The sequence below is a fragment of the Bos taurus genome, chromosome 22 (assembly GCF_002263795.3).
Source record: "Bos taurus isolate L1 Dominette 01449 registration number 42190680 breed Hereford chromosome 22, ARS-UCD2.0, whole genome shotgun sequence".
NCBI lineage: Eukaryota > Metazoa > Chordata > Mammalia > Artiodactyla > Bovidae > Bos > Bos taurus.
This window is the reverse complement of record NC_037349.1, coordinates 50668671-50692926: the sequence shown is the minus strand read 5'-3', so window position 1 is coordinate 50692926 and position 24256 is coordinate 50668671. Positions and strand designations below refer to the sequence as shown.

At 48.3% G+C, this 24256-nt stretch overlaps 1 protein-coding gene and 1 pseudogene across 3 annotated transcripts; one reads left to right on the top strand and one right to left on the bottom strand.

Moving 5' to 3' along the window:
- Positions 1-136: 136 nt before the first annotated feature.
- Positions 137-4384, bottom strand: NICN1 (nicolin 1, tubulin polyglutamylase complex subunit). 3 transcript variants are annotated; one of them, NM_001034767.2, is given in 6 exon segments: positions 137-1432; positions 1507-1611; positions 1926-1997; positions 2428-2541; positions 2811-2987; positions 4208-4384. In NM_001034767.2, coding segments are annotated over 6 exon segments (642 nt in total). In that variant the 5' UTR covers positions 4340-4384; the 3' UTR covers positions 137-1390.
- A 90-nt stretch (positions 4385-4474) lies between these two features.
- On the top strand, positions 4475-13209 carry LOC100138113 (NEDD8-conjugating enzyme UBE2F-like; annotated as a pseudogene).
- The last annotated feature ends 11047 nt before the right edge of the window (positions 13210-24256 follow it).

The window sequence follows — 24256 nt, the reverse complement described above, 5'->3', positions numbered from 1 at the left end:
CCTGGGGGGAGGGGAAGGGGTGGAGAGGGCACAGGAGGGTGGAGCCAGCCTGGTAGGTGGAATACCACTGTAACCTGGCCTCCTGGGAGGGTCTCCTGCTCTCTCCCTGGGCGAACATAGATAGCCAGCACAGGGATGCATTCCACAGGTATTTATTGATCTTGCTGCACACTAGGCCCTGTGCTGGGGACACAGCTGTGCAGGAGGTCTGCCATCCCAGGGACCTCCCCGCTCCCACCCATACACACTGAGGGCTGCTACTCCTTGAGGACAAGACTGCGATCGTTACCCTCTTAGCAAAAGCTGAATGGGGCTAAGTCAATGACCCTGCAGGCAGATTCCACTTGCAAGAACTCTGATGGTGGAGAGCAGAAGGTGACCACAAAAGGTGGCTGACCTTCCCCCAGAAAGCTGTTGAACCGCACAGACATCCAGTTGGCCAGGTCCAACACACATTGCTGAACTGCCTCCCAATAGCCACCAGAAGAAAGCCACGAAAAACCAGAGAGAAGCAGGATTTTCTCATAAGAAAACAGCCTGTCTTTTTCAACTGCTGGCCTGGGGTTGTAGGAAACCTCAGCTTCTCAAAAAGCACCATTGAGAACCCTCACCCAGACCCACCACCCCACCAAAGTTGATCCCTCATCACTCTGAGCATGGTTTGTAGAAGGGGGTGAATGGAGGAGGGGCAAGGATATGCTTTGGGCTCCGTCAGATGGCAGCCAAGTCCCAGGACTCATTTTCAGGCCCCAGCCTTGCTGGAGGCACCCGCCCAGACCCAATATGTGGACAGACCCATTTGAACACACATCCAGGAGCCAGCTCAGGGACCAAGGGACTCAGGCTGCCCCACTTCCCAGCCCCGTGTGGCTCCCAAGGTGAGCAGCAGAAGGGTTTAGACAGGAATTTTTTCTTTTTGTGGGCATAACACAAAGGGAGAGAGACCATTAGGAGGTGCAGAAGGAAGAAATGGGGTTCTTGTTTCTCCCTCAAGCTTCCAAGCTATTAATTTAGCCAACTTCCAAGGTTCTGGGAGGTGACCCTAGCCCTCTGCACTCTGGGGTGAGAGAGCAGGCAGAAGACAGGAATGTGCAGCTTGGCAGAGAAACACAGGGTACAGAGGGATTCTTAGTAACAGAACTGGAGTGTTTTTAGGGAGGAGGAGGAGTTTCAGGTTGCAGTCAGCTGAGGACAGAATGCATCCCCTCTAGGAGCTCATGCTAAAGCAACACAGTGAGCCCCCAGGAATCTTGACTCTGTGAAAGTGGTCCTGACAGAAGGTGCATGCAGGCAACACTTGGAATGCATGGGGACAGCACTTCAGCCTCTGATGGGGGTCCAAACTGGGCCTAGGTGGGCACGGACGGCCAACGTCTTGACGAGCCACGGCTCAAGTGTAGGACAGCAAGTTCAGGTCATAACAGCCATCCACCTGCAACACAAAAGACCATCAGACCTGACCCACTCAGGCCAAAGGGAGCCACTCACAGGGAAGCGATCACTCACGTCAAAGCGGCCGATCCTTGTGGAGGTGTGGCTGGCCCGGATCATCTCTGTCAGCGCCCACATCTGCTGGACCTCGGAGGATACCCTGCTGGGGTCTGGGAGACCCTGCTCCAGAAGGAGGGGTCAGTGGCCATGGGTCTCTCCCCAGCAGTGCCCTCAGAACTCCAGAGAGGCCAAGCGGGGCTGTGGGGCCCTCCAGCTGACATTCCCAGATGACTTGTAAAACAGGACGATAGGGCCTGATGTGCAGTAGGTGGCCCAGCCCCACAGAGATGCCTCAGATCCCAGAAGGGAGGTCCCACAGGGTGAACCAAGGGCCCTGGGTCCAGCCCCAGATTCTTGCAGAAAGGTGTCCCCTTGGGCTTGTGCTGGACACCAAAGCTGTTCACACATGGTTCTCACCCAGGGCGAGGGCTTACCTCAAGAAGGGGAGTGGGCTGTTCACAAGGCACTGGATGGGACAGCCACTTGGGGAAGGTCATGGAAGGGCTCTGCAAAGCAAAGGGTACTGCCCTGAGAAGGGCACAGTAGGAGAGCCCTGGAACCAGAGCCCAAGGTCCTGACGACAGAAGAAGGGCCACTGAGCCCCAGACACTGAGAAAATCCTTTTCAGGACCCACGGGCACATAAACTGCCTAAATTCTGCTGCAGAAGGAAGCCCCATAAAGACAAGGGTCAGAAGCAGATTCTGGTCCATGAAAGTTCCAGATATGAAAGAGGCAAGTAGCCCCCAAAGTCAGGAAATATGAGGGCATGCCCTCACCGCTCATCATGAGCTTCCAGAATTCCCACCTGGCTAATTTCCCTGTGAGTCTCCCCATCCTTACCCATCCACTGCCACCCACACCCCCAGGCCTTCCAGCCATAGCTAGGAGCCCCGTGGAGAAAGGGCCAGCCAACAGCTCTGAGCTGGTCACTCACCTTTGGTCCCTGCTGGAAGATCTGAAGCTCCTCCACCGTGAAAGACAACCACAGTGGTGATGGCTGTCGCAGAATCAGGCGCAGTTCCAGTACTTGGGCCATGTCACACAGCATCTGACGCATAAACACACAGACACACACACACACACACAAGGACCCAGAGAGGCCCCAGCTCACTGCCCAGGAGCCAACCAGCAATGAGCCAAGGGGCCTTCTCCCCAGGCCTTGGAGAAGAAAAAGTAGTTCCTCCAAGGCACTCACCAAAGAACCACAGCCCAGACCAGCCTTGCCCACCCCTCTTCGCGCATGTATCCTGGCCCAGACCCCAGGCCCCTTGGGAGCCCTCATTTGGGCTGCCCTGGCCACGCTGAGTCCCAGCTGACCTGGTGCTTGAACAGCGATACGTACTCCTGGGCTCCCTCCTCACTGTGCGGATCGGGCATCAGGCAGTAGTCCCGCAGGCAGGTCACCCACTTGGCTGGAGTGTGTGTTGAGGTGTGCTGGCGAACACGGATGGTCAAAAAGGCTGTGTAGTAATTCTTAAACATGATCTCCTGCAACTAGGGCACACACAACCCACCAAAACAAATCAGACCAGGGTCCAGGACTGGAGGGGTTTCAAAAGCACCACCTCTTCCTCCACTGAGGAATGGACTCTTGTACCAATCTAACAATTTCAATAAGAATCCACAGGTGCTTTGCTTTCCTAGAAGAACTCACAGTCTAAATAAGCACATCATGCTAACAAACCATGATCTCAGGTCTCGCCGCATGTCCTTGATGCTGCCAGAGGTCAGAGCCCTACCTACCTCTAGAGGAGTGAGAAAATGTACAGATGAGTTCCTCAAGTGGATGGTCAAAGGGTAGAAAATGTAAAAGTAGCACATACAAAGGAGCACCAAGAAGCGAACCTGGCACATGCCTGTGCCAGAGAGCGGTTCAGCCTAGTTACAGTAGTTCTCATCACTGCATAGTCATCAGAATTAATCAAGGAGGGGATTCCCTTTCACTGCCAGGGCTGGGATTCAATCCCTGGTTAGGGAACTTGGATTTCACATGCCACATGATGCAGCCAAAAAAAAAATACTGAAGGAAAAATTTTTTGAAGCATAGGTGTACAGGCTCCACCCCAGAACTACTGAATCAGAATTACCAGGGTTGGGCACTTTAATGAAGTCTCCCAGCCTAGAGAAAGGAACAGCTTGAGTAAGAACCATACACTACAGAACAAAGTGGGTGGGGCCGAGAGGCAAGGAGGGCAAAGACACAAAGTGGCTCTGAACGTCAGGCCATTAGAAAGTGGACTTTGTCCTGTGTTGAGGGCCTGAGGTGTCCAGTTACTCATGGTAACTGGAGTCTGGAAACTGCAGCCACTGGGAAGATCCTGATGAAGTTTGAGTTGAACAGCAGGGTCTGTTGGAATGGGCAGGCAGCAGGTATGGGGGTAATTCATTGTCAAATGATACCTAGCCAGTGGCCAGGGACAAAATCACCTCGCACCTCTGTTTGGTTCAAAACTGTTATTTCGAGCACCTAGCCTACTATTCTGGCACTTCCGTGTTAACACCGTTCTGGACATGGGGGAGAGATGTTGAAGTGAACAGAAGAGGAAACTGCACTCTAATATGTGTTAACAAAAGGAATAAAGAAATGGTTAACTGACTATTACGGGCGAGATACCGCAGAGGCTTTCAGCAAACGATTCATTGCCTGGGACACGCCCGAGTTCCCAGATAAGCCCCGCCCAGGAGCCCCGGTCGCGCCCACAGGGCTTGCTCACCTCGAAGGGCGCGACGCTGGGGAAGGTGACATCGATGACCAGCACACCAGGCCGGCCTTGGGAGGTCCGCACGTCGCCCACCTGCAGGGCCACTGTACCTTTCACATGGCAGGGGACCGACACGCGGGACATGGTGGCAGCGGTCGCGACTACTCACAACCGCCGCTCCTGGCCTCTGCCCAATGGTTCTTCCCGGCGTCCTCAGCAGGGCCTCAGGAACTACAACTCCCGAGAGGACTCGCGCTAGGCCAGCCCGGCCAGTCAACGATGCTCGGGGCGGGCCGGAATTCGGAAGTGCTTGCGGAAGTGCTCCTTCAGCCAATCACTGAGCGAGCGAACCGTAGAGGTCAGCCGCAGACCACGCCCAGGAACGGCCTAGCCGTCTGGATAGAATCTGTGCTAAACTCTCTAGGCGCCTGAAGTCTTACTCCGTTTCTGCCTCTGTGCGGGGCTGACTTAATTTAGCGCGTAAAGTTACAAGCATGACATTGATTGCAGAAGTAGATATTACGCCCTTCCCCCCTTTTTTTAAAGGGCAAAGGATTTGAAGAGATAATTCACAAAAGAAGATAAATAGCCAATATGGCCATGAAAAGATGCCTAACATGAGTATTCATCAGAGAAATACAAATTAGAACTTCCCTGTACCCACTGCTGCTGCTGCTGCTAAGTCGCTTCAGTGGTGTCCAACTCTGTGCGACCCCATAGACAGCAGCCCACCAGGCTCCTCTGTCCCTGGGGTTCTCCAGGCAAGAATACTGGACTGGGTTGCCATTTCCTTCTCCAATCCTGCACCCACTAGACAGGCTACAATTAAAAACTGAGGAGAATGTGGAACTCTTATCCACTGATAATTTCCTGCCACTTTGAAAGCAGTTTGGCCATTTTTTTATGGACTAAATTTATACCTAAAATATGATTCAGCCATTGCATTCTTTAAGTATTTACCCAAGAGAAATGAGTTAAGCGTCCATTCAAGGGCTTTATTCATAATCGCCAAAGTTTGGAAATAATCCAGATGTCCAACAGATGAGCAAATGAACAGATTAGGTAATTGTGGTATAGCCATACAATGAAATACTATTCAACAATAAAAAGAAATGAACAAATCCACTTGTCTATCAACAGATGAATGGGTAAATAGTGTAATTACACAAAATGGAATTATTCAGCCTTGAAGTTCTGGCATAGGCTTCAACATGGATAAACATTGAAAATATTACACTAAGTAAATAAGCCAGATATAGAAGAGCGAATATTGTATAATTCTGCTGATGTGAAGTACCTAGAAGAGGCAAACTCAGAGAGACAGAAAGTTAAATAGAGGTTGCAGGGGCTGGGGAGGGAGAAATACAGAGTTGTTGCTTAACAAGTACAGAGGTTTAGTTCAAGATGGATGAAAAAAAAAAAATCTGGAAATAGTGGTGAGAAGTACACAGCACTATGAATGTACATAAGGCCAATGAAGTATGTATACAGTTAAATGAATAAATGGTAAATTTGATGTCATGTATGTTTTACCACAATAAAAAACAAATGAACAACTGTTATACACAGTACCACGACTAGATTTCAAATGTACTATATTCAGCAAAAGAAGTCAGACTCAAGTGAGTTCATATGGTATGGCCCCACTTATGTGAAATTCTAGAAAAGTGACAATTACTGTAGAACAATATAAATCAGAAGAGTTTTCCCTAGGGCCAAGGGTGAAGGGAGGAAACTGACTATGAAGAAGTACAGGTGAGTGTTTGGGGATGATGAGAAGGTTCTATGACTTGATTGGCTGTAGTTGTATTGCTTTAGACTTTTGTCATAGTTCATTAAACAATCCTTAAGATATGTGCATTAAAAAAAGTTTTGTTTTTTTCTAATTTTTTGTCTGCCCCACAGGGCATGTGGGAATCTTAGTTCCCTGACCAGGGATCAAACCTGGCACCCCTGCATTGGAAGCATGGAACCTTAACCACTGGACTGCCAGGGAAGTCTCAATATATGTGCATTTTATTATATATAAATTATACTGCATTTGGGACTTCCTTGGCTTCCAGTGCTTAGGGCTTGAGTTCAATCCCTTGTCAGGAAAGTAGGATCCCACAGGCCACACAGCAGGGCCACAATAAATAAATATTGATTTGTTAAAAAAAAAAAAAGCCTCATTAAAGAAATAAAAAATAAGATAATAATAAGAAAAAAGGGGTGGGAGGGAGGTTCAAGAGGCTGGGTACATATGTATGCCTATGGCTGACTCGTGTTGATGTATGGCAGAAACCAATACAAGATTGTAAAGCAATTATCCTTCAATTAAAAATAAACAAATTTAAAAACAAACAAAAGTAAGTTATACCTCAAGGAACATAATTCAACAATAAAAAAATTCACCGTCATATTTATCATCATCACCATCCTTCCAGATACCCGTGAAACAATGCCCCAGAAATTGTCAGTTAAGCCTGCTTTATGGAGGCCATAACAAAGCTGAGGCCAGACACAGTTCAATGATTTCTGAAGCCAAGAAAGCAGTATGGAGTAGAGCTGGAACCAGAGCCTCTTTTGCATTCCTTCCTTATAAGTCAGAACCCTCCAGACAAACCCTCCACCTTTGGTGACCCGGGCCTTATCTGTGTGAGGTCTCCAAGAGACACAGGCCCAGTGTAGCCCATAGAATTCTTATAGTGGGGCATCAAACAGACACAAAACCACAATTCCAGGCCAGTCCAAGGAGCAGTCTGGAGGAGCTGAGCCTTCCCAGCCCAGACCTAGAGGCCTCCAGTGACAGAAAACCCTCCCTCCTTCATTGTAATTTGGAACCTTGGGCTTTCCAGACTGCTCCCTGCTATCTCCGTTTTGACTCAGACTAAAGACTCCTCGCCTGGGTCCTTCCAGGTTCCTGAGGGTTTCCCCTTTAGGGAGCAGCACTCCCTGCCCCATACTGGAGCAGTGGCTTCCCTACATTCCAGAGGACTATAGGCCTCCTGAGAATCAAGAGGACACAGGCAGGTTGTGGTCTTCAGGACTCAGCTCTGACAGCAGACCCATGAGGACCCTCATCACAGATGAGTCTCACGTCATATCTCTCCAGTAGACAGCTGCCTCTGCACCATATATGTATGGAGAGAGAGCTCAACTGAAAGATTAAGTTTATGAACTTACAGACTGTTGGTTCCCATGAGTACAGAGGCTGAGAACTCCCACGATCTGTAGCTGGCAGATCTGAAACCCAGGAGAGCCGGTGTATAGTCCTTCTTTTAAAAATAATTTATTGTTATTTATTTGCTTCTGCCAGGTCTCAGTTGTGGCAGGCAGGGCCTTTGATCTTCTTGTGGTGTGTGGAGTCTTCATTTTATTTTATTTTTTAGTTAACACAGCATGTGGGATCTAGTTCTCTGACTAGGGATCGAATCCCGGGCTTTGGGAGCGCCACTGACTCTTAGTCACTGGACCACCAGGGAAGTCCCACCGATGAGTAGTTCTAGTTCAAGTCTGAAGGCATAAGAACCAGGAGAGCTGATGGTATAAATTCCAGTCCAATAGCTGACAGGCTTGGAGACCCTAAAAGAGCTGATGTTTTGGTCATAGCCCAAAGGCTGGAAAAAAAAAGTTCATGTTCAAGCAATCAGATGTGAGGGTTTCCTTTTATACTCAGCCTTTTTGTTCTATGCAGAAATTCAATTCATTGGATGAGGCCTGCCCATATTAGGGAGGGTAATCTGCTTTACTCAATCTATTCAAATATTAATCTCAAAAACTAAAAAAAAAAAAAGGAGAGAAAAGAAATAAACCAATGTTAATCTGACACAGAAACACCCTCAGACACACACCCACACACCTAATAAAGCTTGGCTAAATATCTAGATACTCCCTGGTCATTTCAAATTGATGTATAAAATTAATCAGCACACACTATGGTTTTTTTTTCCAGTATGTTTTTAAATTTCCACATATATAAGATTTTTTTTTCAGTTTTCCTTATCTTATTGATATCTAGTTTCATTCCATTATGACTAAAAAGGAAAAAATACTCTGTGTGATTTCAATCTTTTTAAATTTATCTAGACTTGTTTGTGGAGAAGGCAATGGCAACCCACCCCAGTACTCCTGCCTGGAAAATCCCATGGGCAGAGGAGCCTGGTAGGCTGCAGTCCATGGGGTCGCTAGGAGTCGGACACGACTGAGCGAGACTTCACTTTCACTTTTCACTTTCATGCATTGGAGAAGGAAATGGCAACCCACTCCAGTGTTCTTGCCTGGAGAATCCCAGGGATGGGGGAGGCTGGTGGGCTGCCGTCTATGGGGTCGCACAGAGTCGGACACGACCGAAGCAACTCAGCAGCAGCAGCAGCAGACTTGTTTGTGGGCTAACACATGACTTACTCTGGAGAATGTTCCACAACCACTTGAGAAGAATGTATATTCTGGTATTGCTGGATAAAATGTTTTGTACGTCTCTGTTAGGTCTCGTTGGTTTATAGTATTGCTCAAGTCCTCCATTTCCTTATTGATTATGTCTGGTTCTATCCATCATTGATAGTGGAATACTGAACTATTATTGGAGCACCGTGTGTTTCTCCTTTCAATTCTGTCGATTTTTGTTTCATATATTAATATTTTGGGGCTCTGTTGTAAGATGTATGTACATTCATAACTGTTATATCTTCTTGTACCTTTTATTAATATTTTTCTTCTTTGTCTCTTGTAATCTGTTTTGACTTAGGTCTAATTTGCCTTACAATCAAAGAGCCACCCAGCCCTCTTTTGGTTACTATTCAAATGGAATATATTTTTCCACCCCTTAGTTTCAACTTCTTTGTGCCCTTATACCTAAAGTGAGTCTCTTATAGATACATATAGATAGTATGTATCTATATGTATACATAGATACAAAAAAAAGTCCAATCTGGGAAAAAGTCCAATCTGGGGAATTCCCTGGCGGTCCAGTGGTCAAAACTGGACTCACAGCTCTGGGCTTCCCAGGTGGCTCAGTGGTAAAGAATCCGCCTGCCAATGCAGGAGACGCAGGAGATGTGGGTTTGATCCCTGGGTTGGGAAGATCGCCCGGAGAAGGAAATGGCAACCCACTTCAGTATTCTTGCCTGGAGAATCCCATGGACAGAGGAGCCTGGTGGGCTACAGTCCACGGGGTCACAAAGAGTCAGACACAACAAAGCAGCTGAGCATGCAACTGTTTTCACTGCCAAGGGCTTGGGTTCAATCCCTGGTCAGGGAACTAAGATCCCACAAACTGTGCAGCATGGCCAATACATACATAATAAAAATACTATATATGTCATCTGAATGACCGAAATATATATTTCTCATATATATTTGATCTTTACCCACAGTTTCTGGTTCACAACCTTTCAAAACTCTTGGAATTTCCTGAGAGATAAGAGCAATGGGATAATACTTGGCTTCTTGTCCTCAAATCCTGAAAACCCTTTAGGGAAAGTGATTTTTGGGTCCCACCCAAGGGTGGGGGCTGATTGCAGGAGAAATTTTAGTCCCACTCCCAGACCCCAAGGGAGGGGAGAATGGCTGGAGGTTAAGTCAGTCACCAGTGGCCAATGATTTAATCAATCATGTAACGGGAAGCTTCCATGAAGACCCCAGAACGACCGGGTTCAGAGACCTTCCGGGTTGGTGACTATGTGGAGATGGGCAGAGAGTGGTGCCTGGAGAGGGAATGGACCACACCCCTTCCCATGCCTGGCTCTTTGTATCTCTTCTTCTGGCTATTGATGGGTATCCTTTAATAATCCTCTTAGGACAAACCAGTAATCTAGTAACTAAGATGTTTCACTGAGTTCTGTGAATTGTTCTAGCAAATTAATGGAAATTGAGAAGCAGGCTTTGGAAGTTCAGATGTACAGCCAGCGGGTCAGAAGTACAGGTGACAAAATTTGAGATTGGCAGCATAAGTTGGAGAGGGTTATTGTAAACTCAATATGTAGCCAGTTAATCAGAAGCACAGGTAACAACCTGGCCTTGTGACCTCTGTCTGCAGTGGAGCGCAGTCTTGTGGGACTGAGCCCTTGACCCATGGAATTTGATTCTGTCTCCAGATAGATATTTGATGATGTTTAAAGTCTGTAGGAGTTTATGGAATAGTTAACCAAGATCAACAAACAAGTTCAGTCTTTATGAACATCCGTCTCTAGAATTAACTACTGAACTCCCAGTGAAAAGTGTCAGGATACAAAAGGCACTAAAAATTAATCAGATCTTAGTGATAATGGCTTATTATTCATTGAATATCGTCTTTATTTCTAATAGGATTTGTTGCATACCATTCCTGAAATGTGTCTTAGAAGTACAGTTACAATGGAAGTATTTAATTCATGATAAAGATCAGTATATGTTGAAAACATGTAGTTCAGTTTGTTTCAGATTAATTTTTTAAGGAAAAATTGTTTTAAAGGTTCAAGGAAGCCATAGTTATAACTGAATACTATTATAGTTTTATTATTGTGATTTACATATTCTTTCTAAAAAATACGTTGATCCTTTAATTCCCAAAGAGATGGAGACCTCAATAATAACCGTATTTACAAAATCCATGTCTTAAAACAAGGCTTATTTACCAGACATAACTGAATGTAGAAAGCCCTTTTTCAACACTGTATGCAAATTAGTTAGGTTTTTGCATGCATATTTAAGACTATACTTCAGCTGATAGTGTTTGTGTCTTCAGCGTGTATATTAATCAGGTGGTGAATTTTTCTTTCAGTCTTTGGTAGTAACTGGAAGTTGTCTTATGCTTTTGGTATTGCTTTGTAAAAGATTTTCATTTCAGAGAGGAGTGTTCACCTTTACCATTTAGCATAGTGATTTAACTGTTGATCATTCCATTCAAGGAGAGTCATAATTTTTAATGGTAACTAGGAGAAGGCACGGAGAAGGCAATGGCACCCCACTCCAGTACTCTTGCTGGAAAATCCATGGACAGAGGAGCCTGGTGGGCTGCACTCCATGGGGTCACTAAGAGTCCGGAACGACTGAGCGACTTCACTTTCACTTTTCACTTTCATGCACTGGAGAAGGAAATGGCAACCCACTCCAGTGTTCTTGCCTGGAGAATCCCAGGGATGGGGAAGCCTGGTGGGCTGCCGTCTCTGGGGTCGCACAGAGTCGGACACGACTGAAGCGACTTAGCAGCAGCAGCAGCAGAAGCAGCAGCAGTGAGGTTTTGGTGGCTCAGACGGTAAAGCGTCTGCCTACAATGCGAGAGACCCGGGTTCAATCCCTGGGTTGGGAACATGCCCCTGGAGAAGGAAATGGCAACCCACTGCAGTACTCTTGCCTGGAGAATCCCATGAAAGGAGGAGAGTGGTAAGGCTACAGTCCATGAGGTTGCAAAGAGTGGGACCCCACTTATTTTCAATGATGGTTTCAAGTTACATTGTGTCCTTTCCATTAAACCTGAAAGACTCCCTTTAGCATTTCTTGTAGGGCAGGTCTACTGCTATATTGTTGCTTATTTTAAATAAGTAAATAGGGACTTTCCTGTCTTGTGGTTAAGATTCCACCCTTCCCCAGCAGGGGGCACAAGCTGGATCCCTTCTCAGGAAGCTTAGGTGGCGCTAGTGGTGAAGAATCTGCCTTCCAACGCAGGATACACAGGTTTGATCCCTGGGTCAGGAAGAGCCCATGGAAGAGGAAATGGCAACCCACTCTAGTATTTGTGCCTGGAAAAGTCCGTGGACAGAGGAGCCTGGGGGGCTACAGTCCATGGGGTCACAAAGAGCTGGACACAACTGAACGACCTGAAGAGCACAGGGAGCTAAGATTCCCATGTGCCTGGCAGTGTAGCTTAAAAAAAAGTTTAAAGTTTCTTGTTTTATTTTCGAACACATAAACATCTACGCGAGAGAGATATAACTCATATAAAATCTCTCTTGAGTTGTCCTCAGTTATTTTAAGAGTGTAGGACAGAGGAGCCTGTCATGCTACAGTCCACAGGGTCACAAAGAGCTGGGCTCAGCTTTGAAAAACCAACAACGATGTTTCACTACCAAGCAAATTGAAGCAGGGTGGTGGTCTCAAAGAGTCCTGGGTGCCACTTACAGCCTCTGACTCCACTCGGTGGGTGTCCGTGAGACAGGCTGCTTGTTAAAGAGGCGGCAGAAGCTGAAGCTAATTTACCTTGTACGTGCAAAGTGCGTTTTCCTAATCTGAACAAGTTTCATCGCTTTCAGCTGTCACTCCGGATAAGGGTTACTACCAGGGTGGCAAATTTCAGTTTGAAACTGAAGTTTCTGATGCATACAACATGCTGCCTCCCAAAGTGAAATGCTTGTCCAGGATTTGGCACCCCCAACATCACAGAGACAGGTGAAATACCCCTAAGTTTACTGAGAGAAAACTCAATGTTCTCAACATTTTTGGGGCACTGGCTGGACTCCCACGAGGACACGGAAGGATGTTGTTTGGGGATTAAACTGTTTACTAATATTTTGAGTTTCGATGATCCACTAAATATTGGAGCTGCAGAACATCATTTGTGGGACAAGGAAGACTTCCGGAACAAAGTTGAAGACTACATTAAGCATTAGGCCAGATGACAGGAGTAGCAGACTGCAAGGCCATGGATCGCGCATTAAGAAGTTTATCTCCAGGCTTCCGCAGTGGCTCACTGGTAAAGAATCCACCTGCCAATGCAGAAGACACGGTTTCCAATCCCTGGTCTGGGAAGATCCCACATACCAAGAAGTAACTAAGCCTGTGCACCAAAACTACTGAGCCTATGCTCTAGAGCCCAGGAGCCACAACACCTGAGCCCACACACCGCAGCTACTGAAGCCCGCTCGCCCTAGAACCCGCGCTCCGCAACACGAGAAGCCACTGCGATGAGAAGCCTGCGCACTGCAACTAGGGAAAAGCCCGTGCAAACAGTGAAGACCCAGCACAGCCAAAAATAAAAAAAATCATATATTAAAAAAAAAAAGAAGTTTGCCTTCAAACTTGGCAATCAGAAACACGCTCCAAACTGTGATTGCACGCAAATTCTTTTTGCTCCTTCCACGAATGTTGGTCCTGCCTAGATGTTATGAAGCCTCCCAGAATGCACAGTAGATCCCTTAATGAAATGCATATTTTATTTAAGTATATTTTGGGACAGATTTGTTATTTGTAAAATTTTACACTGTATTTGTTTTTTGGTTTTCATTTAGTTTGTATTTTCATTGTATAGTGCAGACAGAAAGATGTTAGGTCAAGCAACTTTTTTGGGGGGAGATTAAGCAACTTTTGAGAAAGAATACAAAAAAATATGAAAGGCAAAAAATAAAAAGAGTGTATGTGTTCTCAAAATAAAAAACTTTGAGATCCACTGTTCTAGGGTTTATAAAGTGTTAGATCATGGCTGTGAGAGAATGAATATTCTTACATTTAATCAATAACATCAAACTTCTTCCCCAAATGGTCCTTTGCTTCCCAAAATAACAATAAGCAATAATCTTTTTAAACTGCATCTCTGGCCCTCTCTTCCTCATCTATCTCTTACACTATTCTATTCCCTGCTCTGGCCACGTTATCCTCCACATTGTCCCAGGCTTACGGGTTTACTTCCACCTGTTTGCTCACTCTCTCTCCTTTCTCCTTCTCAGCCCTGATACCTCCTTCAGTTCATTTCAGTTCAGTCTCTCAGTCATGTCCGACTCTTTGTGACCCCATGAATCGCAGCATGCCCGGCCTCCCTGTCCATCACCAACTCCCAGACTTTGCTCAGACTCACGTCCATCGAGTCAGTGATGCCATCCAGCCATCTCATCCTCTGTCATCCCCTTCTCCTCCTGCCCCCAATCCCTCCCAGCATCAGAGTCTTTTCCAATGAGTCAACTCTTTGCATGAGGTGGCCAAAGTACTGGAGTTTCAGCTTCAGCATCATTCCTTCCAAAGAAATCCCAGGGCTGATCTCCTTCAGAATGGACTGGTTGGATTTCCTTGCAGTCCAAGGGACTCTCAAGAGTCTTCTCCAATACCACAGTTCAAAAGCATCAATTTTTCGGCGCTCAGCTTTCTTTATAGTCCAACTCTCACATTCATACATGACTACTGGAAAAACCGTAGCTCTGACTAGACGGACCTGACTGGCAACCCTCTGACATAATAGGGACAACAGCACCATCTGGTGGGGAATGGGGGTAACACACCGATGGAAATCGGGTCCGGGCTATGAACATAGCGCCTTGCTGGCAACCCTCGGACATAATAGGGACAACACCGCCATCTGGTGGGGAATGATGGGTAATGCACCCATGAGAATCAGGCTCCTGGACTCAAGGCTGGTGGAGGGGATATAAGGTGGAGGTGGGCTCTGGAACGTTATTCCTTACCTGTGTTTTGGACCCTCAATTTTCCAAAAATCTTTCTCATACCTTATCTCTTAGTATTACCAAAGTAACTATCATATTAAGAATTCTATCAATAATCAAAAACAAGGAGACTATGCCAGGCTCTCTTTTGCCTGGTCTACTCCTGAACTCTGGAAATTACTGTCTGAAAGAGTATCCTACAACCCAGCCCTCTGCCAAATCCTTATTATCATTCTTTTCTTCTTCTTCTTTTTTTTTTTTGGTTAGCCTTGGCAGATTGTATAATCTTAGTTCCCTGACCAGGGATCGAACCTGTGTCCTCAGCAGTAAAAGCCAAGAATTCTAACCACTGAACTGCCAGGGAATACCTTGCCCAGTCACACACACACATACATACACACACACAAGCTGCTCTTGCTTGTAATGTTTGGGGTTCCAGAAAGAGTCCGTATGTATAAAATTGTGCTGAATGAATGGTACCCTTGTCTAATGGCATAGTCTCCAATAACAATCAAGTTTCTGATCCAGGTGGGGAAAGCACCTAGCAATGTTGAGTAAACAAAGGAGAATCGTAATAATAACAGTAATAACAACCACTAACATTTAGCATTTACTAAGTAAGGGCACTGGTCTCTTTATGCTTGTGTTCTTCCTTCATTCCACTCCCCTTCAAGGTAGAAATCACAATTATATATTACAGGTAAGAGAAATGAGTGGCAAGGTTGAAATACTTGCCCTAGGCCATATAACTGATGAGTGGCCAAACCGGGTTTCAGTTTTGGCAGAAGGACACCGTGTTGTAAACAGAATCTGGCTTCAACTCTATGAGTTTGGTAATTTAATAAATACAAACTGAGCACATTTTTTTTTAACGTGGGCATACAGCAGTGAACAAGTCTCTCCTCTCATAGAATATTCATTCTTGTGGAGGAGATAAGACAAATAAATCAGTTTACATATAATGTCTACAAGTGAGAAGCACTCTGAACAAAACAGCAAGTAAAGCATACAACACAGTCTTGCTACGATTCAGCTAGGCTTTCTGTTAAAAGCCTTCAGGGGCATTCCCTTGTGGTCTAGTAGTTAGGATTTGGTGCTTTCACTGCTGTGACCCAGGTTCAGTTCCATCCCTGAAGGGGGAAGTGAGATGCTGCAAGCCCCGTGGCAAAAAAAAAAAAAAACAACACAAACAGGCCACCTGGACCCTAGGGAAGACAATAGTTCTTTCCCCATTTCCTACCCTGGGTTCAGCATTTTGATTGGCAGCAGGAAAGAAAGTTTGTGGCAAGAAAGTGACTAACAAGGCCAGGCTCTGCTTAAAGGTGACCACACCCAAAGCCCTGAATGAGTAGATGAGGGATTCAGTTTCAAGATGAACCAATTGGGAAGGCTGTGCTGAGTGGGCAGTGAAGGTTGGGAGGGTCTGAGACTCAGGCAAGATCCAGAAATAAGGCATGATTTAAACTGAGCTTAGCTTAAGGCGTGGTACGTAATAGGTGCTCAGGTAAGGTAGTGACTGGCTGACTGATAGAGCTGATAATCGAAAGGAATAAAACAAAACCCCAGGAGGTGTGTTGATGGGTGTGTGTGTGTAAATGAGCATTTAGAGCTTCCAGAATTCTTAGAGGCCCACAGGTTGGTGGCCAGACCCATCTGGAACCAGGCAAGCGGGCAGCAGATTCTATTGGGGTGTAAGTGTAACCAGTCCAGCCCTGGTGAGTGCAGCACAAAGTCCTCAGCTGAGTTTGAAGCTGCCCTTTCTTTCGCACCAGGCGCCCCCAACCTCTGGGCTGAGAACTGGTACCTCCTGTTAGACCAGCGACAACATTAGAAAAGAAATAAAGTGCACAGTAAGTGTAATGCACTTGAATAATCCCCAAACCATCCCCCCCACCCCCACCCTCAGTCCGTGGAAAAATTGTCTTCCATGAAATCAGTCCCTGATGCCCAAAACTTTGCAGACGGCTGTTTTACTGTATCTCCAATAAGATAATTTGAAGTTGCTCCAAAGAGGTGGCATGGCAGACCGGCCCCTTGAGTCTCCCTGGTCCAGCCTCTCAGGCTCTAGAGGGCAGTGCAAGTCAAGATGGCCAGGAGTTGGCCCACGGCTCAGCCACTTGGGGCGGAACCAGACTGGCATTTCTCTGACCTTAAGCACACTGCAGGGCTTTCTAGCCTGGAGGGCCTGCAAGCACTGCAGGATGTTCAGGGCCTTCTGTATTTTCTTAAATTATTTTATTTATTTATTTTTGGCCATAGTGGGTCTGGGTAGCCGCTGCCAGGGCTTTCTCTAGTTGCAGGGCAACTCTTTGTTGCGATGCGTGGCTTCTCACTGCAGTGGCTTCTCCTATTGTGAAGCATGGGCTCTAGAACAGGGGCTCAGTAGTTGCGGCACCTGGGGGTCTTCCTGAACGGGATCCAACCGTGTACCCTGCACTGGCAGGCAGGTTCTTATTTGCTGGACCACCAGGGAAGTCTGGATCTTTTTAAATGAGAGGCAAGATTGTGCGTTTAGGGAGTATTTGGGGAAAAGTGTCGATAGTTTTTTTCCGATTACGGAGGTGAGGAAGGCTGGGGACTCTGCCACAGGGAATGAAATCCATGGTCTCCACTTCCCAGAGTTGGTGTGCACACTGGTTCTACACTTTCTTCCTAAAGGTTGGCCAGTAGCCCCAGGTCCTTTGGGGCCTGTGGAGGACACAGCTTCTCTCATCCAGGGAGCCTGGGTCCAATGGTAGGAGGGGGTGGCAGGAAATAAGACTTTCTCTAGTCCTTGGGAGCTGCTGGGTACAGCTGGGCGCTTGGAGCAGCTTCCTGCAGCTGCTAGGGACGAGGAGCCAGGGAATGCTTGCCCGTGTTTCCCTGGCTTTCCTGGGACCCGCTCTCTTGACACTGAAGTCACTGGGCCCCACCAGGCCCCACTCTGGCCTCACCGTTGGTACATTTTATCCCATTATGAAAGGAATCTGGAACGAGATGACTCTAGTGCTGGGCAATGCGAGACCGACAGGAGGCTGCCCAGAGGTTTGTCCGGTCAGTTCCCTTCCCTCCTTCCCTGAGCTCCTCTGTCTCAGCCCCCACCCTCCATCCCATCCCAGAACCTTCTGTTTGGAGTCAGGCAAGTTTCAGCAGGGCCTGCTCAGGCAGTCACCTCTACCCCATTCTCATCTACGTGGCCAGGCCTGGACTGGCTCTGATGCGGCCGAAGCCCTCCTGGGAATTCCCCAAGCCAGCAGGAAAGACCCAGCTTCAGTGACCTCTCCTCCAGGTGCACTCCTAGCCTGGGCCAGGCCGCCTGATGCCCCCCTCCTTGTTTGCAGCTTTCCCAGGGGAGTTGCAACACACGCTTCTCTGTTGTCCTGGCTGTGACTTGTTCTCTGCCTTTGACCTTCTTGCATGTCTGGGAAAACAGTAAAGGACTTGGGGATATTTTTTTTTTCTTTTTTGACCATGTAAGAAGCATGTGGGATCTTAATTCCCCGACCAGGGATCGAACCTGCACCCCTGCATTGGAAGGCAAAGTCTTAATCATTGGACTGCCAGGGAAGTCCCTCTTTTCGCCCTTTGAAAGGGGCTGGCTGAACCTAGAGTCCTCTGCCTTTTCCTCACTGATTTCTCCCTGCCCTCCCTAGTCCCTGATCACTCCCACGACTCAACACGGTCAAGACCCCACCAAGGCGACGCCGTGCAAACAAAGGGAGAAGAAGACAAAGACCTGGGCCTGTTCTTCCAAGGCTGAAAAGCCCTCCCTCTTGGGAGTTGAGGTTTTGACCCAGCTGTATCCATCTGCTCACTCATAAGGGGAGCCTGGTGTGCTGCAGTCCATGGGGTCGCAAAGAATTGGAAATGACTGAGCGACTGAACAACAATAACAGCTCATTCAGCAAGCGCCAGTGGAGCTCCTTATTCTGGACTAGGCACAGTGAAGGCTATGACAGTGAACACAGATCCGCAGCTTGGCTATTTACTGGCTGCGTGACCTCTGGTGACTCTATCCTTGGGCCTCAGTTTCTGCACCTGTAACACGGGGCCAACAATAATAGCCTCTGCAGAGCGTTGTCAGGAGGCCAAGTGAGATTTTGCACGTCCAGGGTGCAGGACAGAGGTCAGCGATGGCAGCTGTCATTATCGGGGGTATGTTTGTCCTCCAGAAGCCTGAGGTCTCCCTGAAACATAGGGAGTCAGGTGCTGAGAAGGCTTGTGGATGCTGTTCTTCTATGGACTAGGCAGGACTTGAGTAGGTAGAGGAAGAGGGGCCCAGGCAGGTGGCATTCTGCAGTGAGTTGAAGGAAAGTGGTGAGACTGGCAAATCTTTTTTTTTGCCTGTGCCAGGCCTTAGTTGTGGCATACAGGATCTTTAGTTGCAACATGTGAGATCTAGTTCCCCGACCAGGCATTGAACCTGAGCCCCCTGCATTGGGAGTGCAGACTCTTACCCACTGGACCACCAGGGAAGATCCAAGACAGGGGCATCTTGATCACTTGGGGCAGGTCCCTATAGCCCAGGGTGGTGTAGAATGGAGTGCAAATTTACTCTGTAGGAGGCTAGAAGTCTCTGAAGATATGTTGGTTTGTAAGATTTGGGCTCCAAAATGCCAATTGGACTCACTGGGAGGTCTCTTCAGAAGGCTCCGGGTCTCCAGCACAGTTTTAAGGCTCTAAGAGGCCTCTGATTATACAGTGGAAGTGAGAAATAGATTTAAGGGCCTAGATCTGGTAGATAGAGTGCCTGATGAACTATGGACTGAGGTTCATGACATTGTACAGGAGACAGGGATCAAGACCATCCCCATGGAAAAGAAATGCAAAAAAGCAAAATGGCTGTCTAGGGAGGCCTTACAAATAGCTGTGAAAAGAAGAGAAGCGAAAAGCAAAGGAGAAAAGGAAAGATATACGCATCTGAATGCAGAGTTCCAAAGAATAGCAAGAAGAGATAAGAAAGCCTTCTTCAGTGATCAATGCAAAGAAATAGAGGAAAACAACAGAATGGGAAAGACTAGAGATCTCTTCAAGAAAATTAGAGATACCAAGGGAACATTTCATGCAAAGATGGGCTCGATAAAGGACAGAAATGGTATGGACCTAACAGAAGCAGAAGATATTAAGAAGAGGTGGCAAGAATACACAGAAGAACTGTACAAAAAAGATCTTCATGACTCAGATAATCACAATAGTGTGATCACTGACCTAGAGCCAGACATCCTGGAATGTGAAGTCAAGTGGGCCTTAGAAAGCATCACTATGAACAAAGCTAGTGGAGGTGATGGAATTCCAGTTGAGCTATTCCAAATCCTGAAAGATGATGCTGTGAAAGTGCTACACTCAATATGCCAGCAAATTTGGGAAACTCAGCAGTGGCCACAGGACTGGAAAAGGTCAGTTTTCATTCCAATCCCAAAGAAAGGCAATGCCAAAGAATGCTCAAACTATCACACAATTGCACTCATCTCACATGCTAGTAAAGTAATGCTCAAAATTCTCCAAGCCAGGCTTCAGCAATACGTGAACCATGAACTTCCTGATGTTCAAGCTGGTTTTAGAAAAGGCAGAGGAACCAGAGATCAAATTGCTGGATCATGATCAAACATCCTCTGGATCATGGAAAAAGCAAGAGAGTTTCAGAAAAACATCTATTTCTGCTTTATTGACTATGCCAAAGCCTTTGACTGTGTGGATCACAATAAACTGTGGAAAATTCTGAAAGAGATGGAAATATCAGACCGCCTGACCTGCCTCTTGAGAAATCTGTATGCAGGTCAGGAAGCAACAGTTAGAACTGGACATGGAACAACAGACTGGTTCCAAATAGGAAAAGGAGTGCGTCAAGGCTGTATATTGTCACCCTGCTTATTTAACTTCTATGCAGAGTACATCATGAGAAACACTGGACTGGAAGAAGCACAAGCTGGAATCAAGATTGCCGGGAGAAATATCAATAACCTCAGATATGCAGATGACACCACCCTTATGGCAGAAAGTGAAGAGGAACTCAAAAGCCTCTTGATGAAAGTGAAAGAGGAGAGTGAAAAAGTTGGCTTAAAGCTCAACATTCAGAAAACAAAGATCATGGCATCTGGTCCCATCACTTCATGGGAAATAGGTGGGGAAACAGTGGAAACAGTGTCAGACTTTATTTTTTGGGGCTCCAAAATCAGTGCAGATGGTGACTGCAGCCATGAAATTAAAAGATGCTTACTCCTTGGAAGGAAAGTTATGACCAACCTAGATAGCATATTGAAAAGCAGAGACATTACTTTGCCAACAAAGGTCCGTCTAGTCAAGGCTATGGTTTTTCCTGTGGTCATGTATGGATGTGAGCGTGGGACTGTGAAGAAGGCTGAGCGCCAAAGAATTGATGCTTTTGAACTGTGGTGCTGGAGAAGACTCTTGAGAGTCCCTTGGACTGCAAGGAGATCCAACCAGTCCATTCTGAAGGAGATGAGCCCTGGGATTTCTTTGGAAGGAATGATGCTGAAGCTGAAACTCCAGTACTTTGGCCACCTCATGCGAAGAGTTGACTCATTGGAAAAGACTCTGATGCTGGGAGGGATTGGGGGCAAGAGGAGAAGGGGATGACAGAGGATGAGATGGCTGGATGGCATCACTGACTCGATGGACATGAGTCTGAATGAACTCCGGGAGTTGGTGATGGACAGGGAGGCCTGGTGTGCTGCAATTCATGGGGTCGCAAACAGTCGGACACGACTGAGGGACTGAACTGAACTGAACTGAACTGAAGAGACCTCACTTTCCATCAAGTGTTCATTCACTCATTCCAATTTTACTGGGTACCTTCTAAGTGCCAGGCCCTGTCTCCAGTCCTATAGATTCCCAGGATGAAGCGCATAGCCGGACACAGGCCCTCTGTCTGTCCCAGGGATGATCTCTGCTGCTGCTGCTGCTGCTGCTAAGTCGCTTCAGTCATGTCCGACTCTGCGCGACCCCATAGACGGAAGCCCACTAGGCTACCCCGTCCCTGGGATTCTCCAGGCAAGAACACTGGAGTGGGTTGCCATTTCCTTCTCCAATGCATGAAAGTGAAAAGTGAAAGTGAAGTCGCTCAGTGGTGGCCGACTCCTAGGGACCCCATGGACTTTGCGGCTGCCGCTCAAAGGCTGAGTTAGCAGTGGACCCGGCCCCACAGCGCCCCCTCCTGGCACGCCACAGTGGATTTTAAAAATTATTTGTCTATTTTTTTTTTTTTTTAATTTGGCTGCTTCAGGTCTTAGTTGCAGCATGTTGATTTTATTTGTGCCATGTGAACTCTTAGCTGTGGCATGTGGGATTGAGTTCCCTGACCAAAGATTGAACCCGGACCCCCTGCACTGGGAGAACGAAGTCTTAGCCACTGGACCACCAGGGAAGCTCCCCTGTGGTTTTATGGGAGAAGGTGCTCGGGAGACCGAGGCCCAAGAAGACTAGCGGGATGTGAAGGGTGGGGGTTGGCACCTCACCATTGGGCCGACAAGGAGGCAAGGGGACCTTGGCCCTGGAGGAGCCTGGGAGCAGCAGCAGGCAGCCCACAGCTGTGACGGGTCCCCAGAATTTTAGGTCAAGGACATCTGAACCACAGGGCTGTGGGTGGGCTAGCAGGGCCACCGGGGCAGGGGAGGAGGAAGTCGTGGCGGTTCAGCGGGAGGCAGTGTCCTGCTCTGATCCAGCTGTCAGGGAACAGCTGCTGGCCCGGAAGAGGGAGGGACGCAGGGCAGCAGCAGGTGAAGAAGCCCCCTGGCTGCTGGGCTGTGGGAACGGAGGTAGAGAGCCAGTGAGGAGTGGGAGGGCCTGGGCGGGGGCGGGGGGTGGGAGTGGGGGGTGGCGGGGGGGGAGTGGGGTTGGGTGGGGGAGGCGCAGCATCTGCTGCCCACAGTGGCCAGCCTGGCTCCAGGCTTTCAGAGGCAACTGGAATTACTCTGAAAAGGAAAGGTTGGGCTGAGTTTGGGGGTAGGGGATCATGGCCAAAGGATCTCCTCCGTGTTCCAGTGGTTTCCCCCCCACCCACCGCCCAGGCCATTCTCTTGGGCTGCACTAGCTCCCTCAGGAAACCTCTAGAATCCTCCCCCTCCCTACTCCCTGTTTTTTTACCTGTGTCTTGGCCCTTCTTCTAGGAAGGAAAGCAGACAACCACAACCGGCGTCTTTCAGAAAGCTCCGGCCCATGGGTCATGGAGAGAAAGGAGTTTGCCCAAGGTCCCAGTCAGTCAGAGGCAGGTGCCAGGGCCCCTGCCTGTGTGCCCCTGGCCCTTGGGGCCTCAGCTCTAAGGATGTTGAGCAAGTAGGCCTGGTATCCACCCCCAGGCCAGGAACTGCCTCCTGTGGATTGGAAATTAAGGGGGAGTGAGGCTGGTCCCAGCGGTTGTAGGTGCAGGAATGAGGCCTGTGCTATCCCACTCGTCTGCTCACCTCAACCCCAGGGCCTCAGGACCACCACCGCCATTGAACCAATGGCTGAGGGTCCGGGTAGCGGGGTGGGTACATGGAAGTTTCAGGCAGTGGGCAGCCAGGGGGTCAGTTGAGGCCAGTGTTCTGTCCTGGGGCCCCGCAGCCTGAGAGGAGCAGCTGCTTGGCGCTTCTGTGAGGTCCAGACTCCCCTTTGGGAGCAGCCGTCTCTCCACCTGAGGTCCCCGCTGTTGTGTTTTTCCAGCTGCCACGTTCCCTCAGACACTTAGGGGCACAGAGTTGGGATGGGGAGGAAATGTTTCTTTTTACCTTTTCTGTAAAAATTCTCCAGGGATCATGAATGGGTCTCTGTAGGGCTCTTAGGTCCTGTCAGGGTGCAAAGAGTTACCGCCATGCTTACAGCCAGTCGTGCCCACAGCCAGAGGTCCAGCACCCTGGCTTCAAGCTGGGGACTCTCTTACTTCAAGGGCCCATACTGAGTCCAGTCCCCAGTCTGTCCCTTTCCAGGCCTTCCTGATCCCTGGGGTCCCCTGTTAGGTTCAGGCAATGGAACCCATCCGATGAATACAGATCCTCTCCTGCCCATTTCCGGGTGACCCCAACCGGGCCCTCCGTCCATTCTGGCCAAGTGGCAGCTGCAGGGAGGGACCTTTGAAGGTTATGGGTCCTGAGTGGTGAGTGGAAGAGAGATGGATGGGACAGCTGGCCGAAGCCTTGTGCATTTGCCAGGTGACACCCCGCGTGTCCTGAGGGCCTCCTGCAAGCTGTGTCTGGCAACAGTCCCAGGGGAGTTGGGTGGGCGGGTGTGTGTGTGTGTGGGGGTGGGTATCGCCCCCCTGTCTTGGGGGGGACATCCTCCCCTATTCCTATATTCTCTCCCCGCCTTCACCTGGACCCAGTCCACGGGCTTCCCTTCCTCAGGGAGAAGGTTCTAGGCCCTTTGGTGGGCTCTGCAGGATGTCTCCTAAAGCCTGTAGGGTAAAACAGGAATTGATCAGGCCATTCCTCACCCCACCGGCATGCACACTCCCCATCCTTCCTTCTCTGGGGCTGGAAGGAGAGGATGCTGCTGCCTCTCTGGCCTCGCTGCATTCCGGTGGAAGGTGGAGGCAAGGAAAGGGAGAAATTTGTTTTCTAAACACTTGTTCTGACTTGACTTCCCTGGCGCCTGGCGCCCCTCCCCCGAGGGACCCCCATCTCTGCCCCATCCCTGCCGGCTCACCCACCTCCTTTCCCACGTAGGGGAAGGACGGGCTCCAGGGCTGGGGCCAAGCTGCCGCCTGCCCGCTCCTTCCTGGCCCCACTGCATTCCTTCCAGGAGGCCTGAGGGCACGGTCCCC

Excerpts from the sequence above, each read along its gene's own strand:
- NICN1 (XM_059879849.1), bottom strand. The coding sequence starts at position 4,339 with ATGTCCCGCGTGTCGGTCCCCTGCCATGTGAAAGGTACAGTGGCCCTG. Across the intron at positions 2,542-2,810 it reads TATCGCTGTTCAAGCACCAG|ATGCTGTGTGACATGGCCCA; the intron begins GTCAGCTGGGAC and ends TTTATGCGTCAG. Across the intron at positions 1,433-1,506 it reads CAAGGATCGGCCGCTTTGAC|GTGGATGGCTGTTATGACCT; the intron begins GTGAGTGATCGC and ends TTTGTGTTGCAG.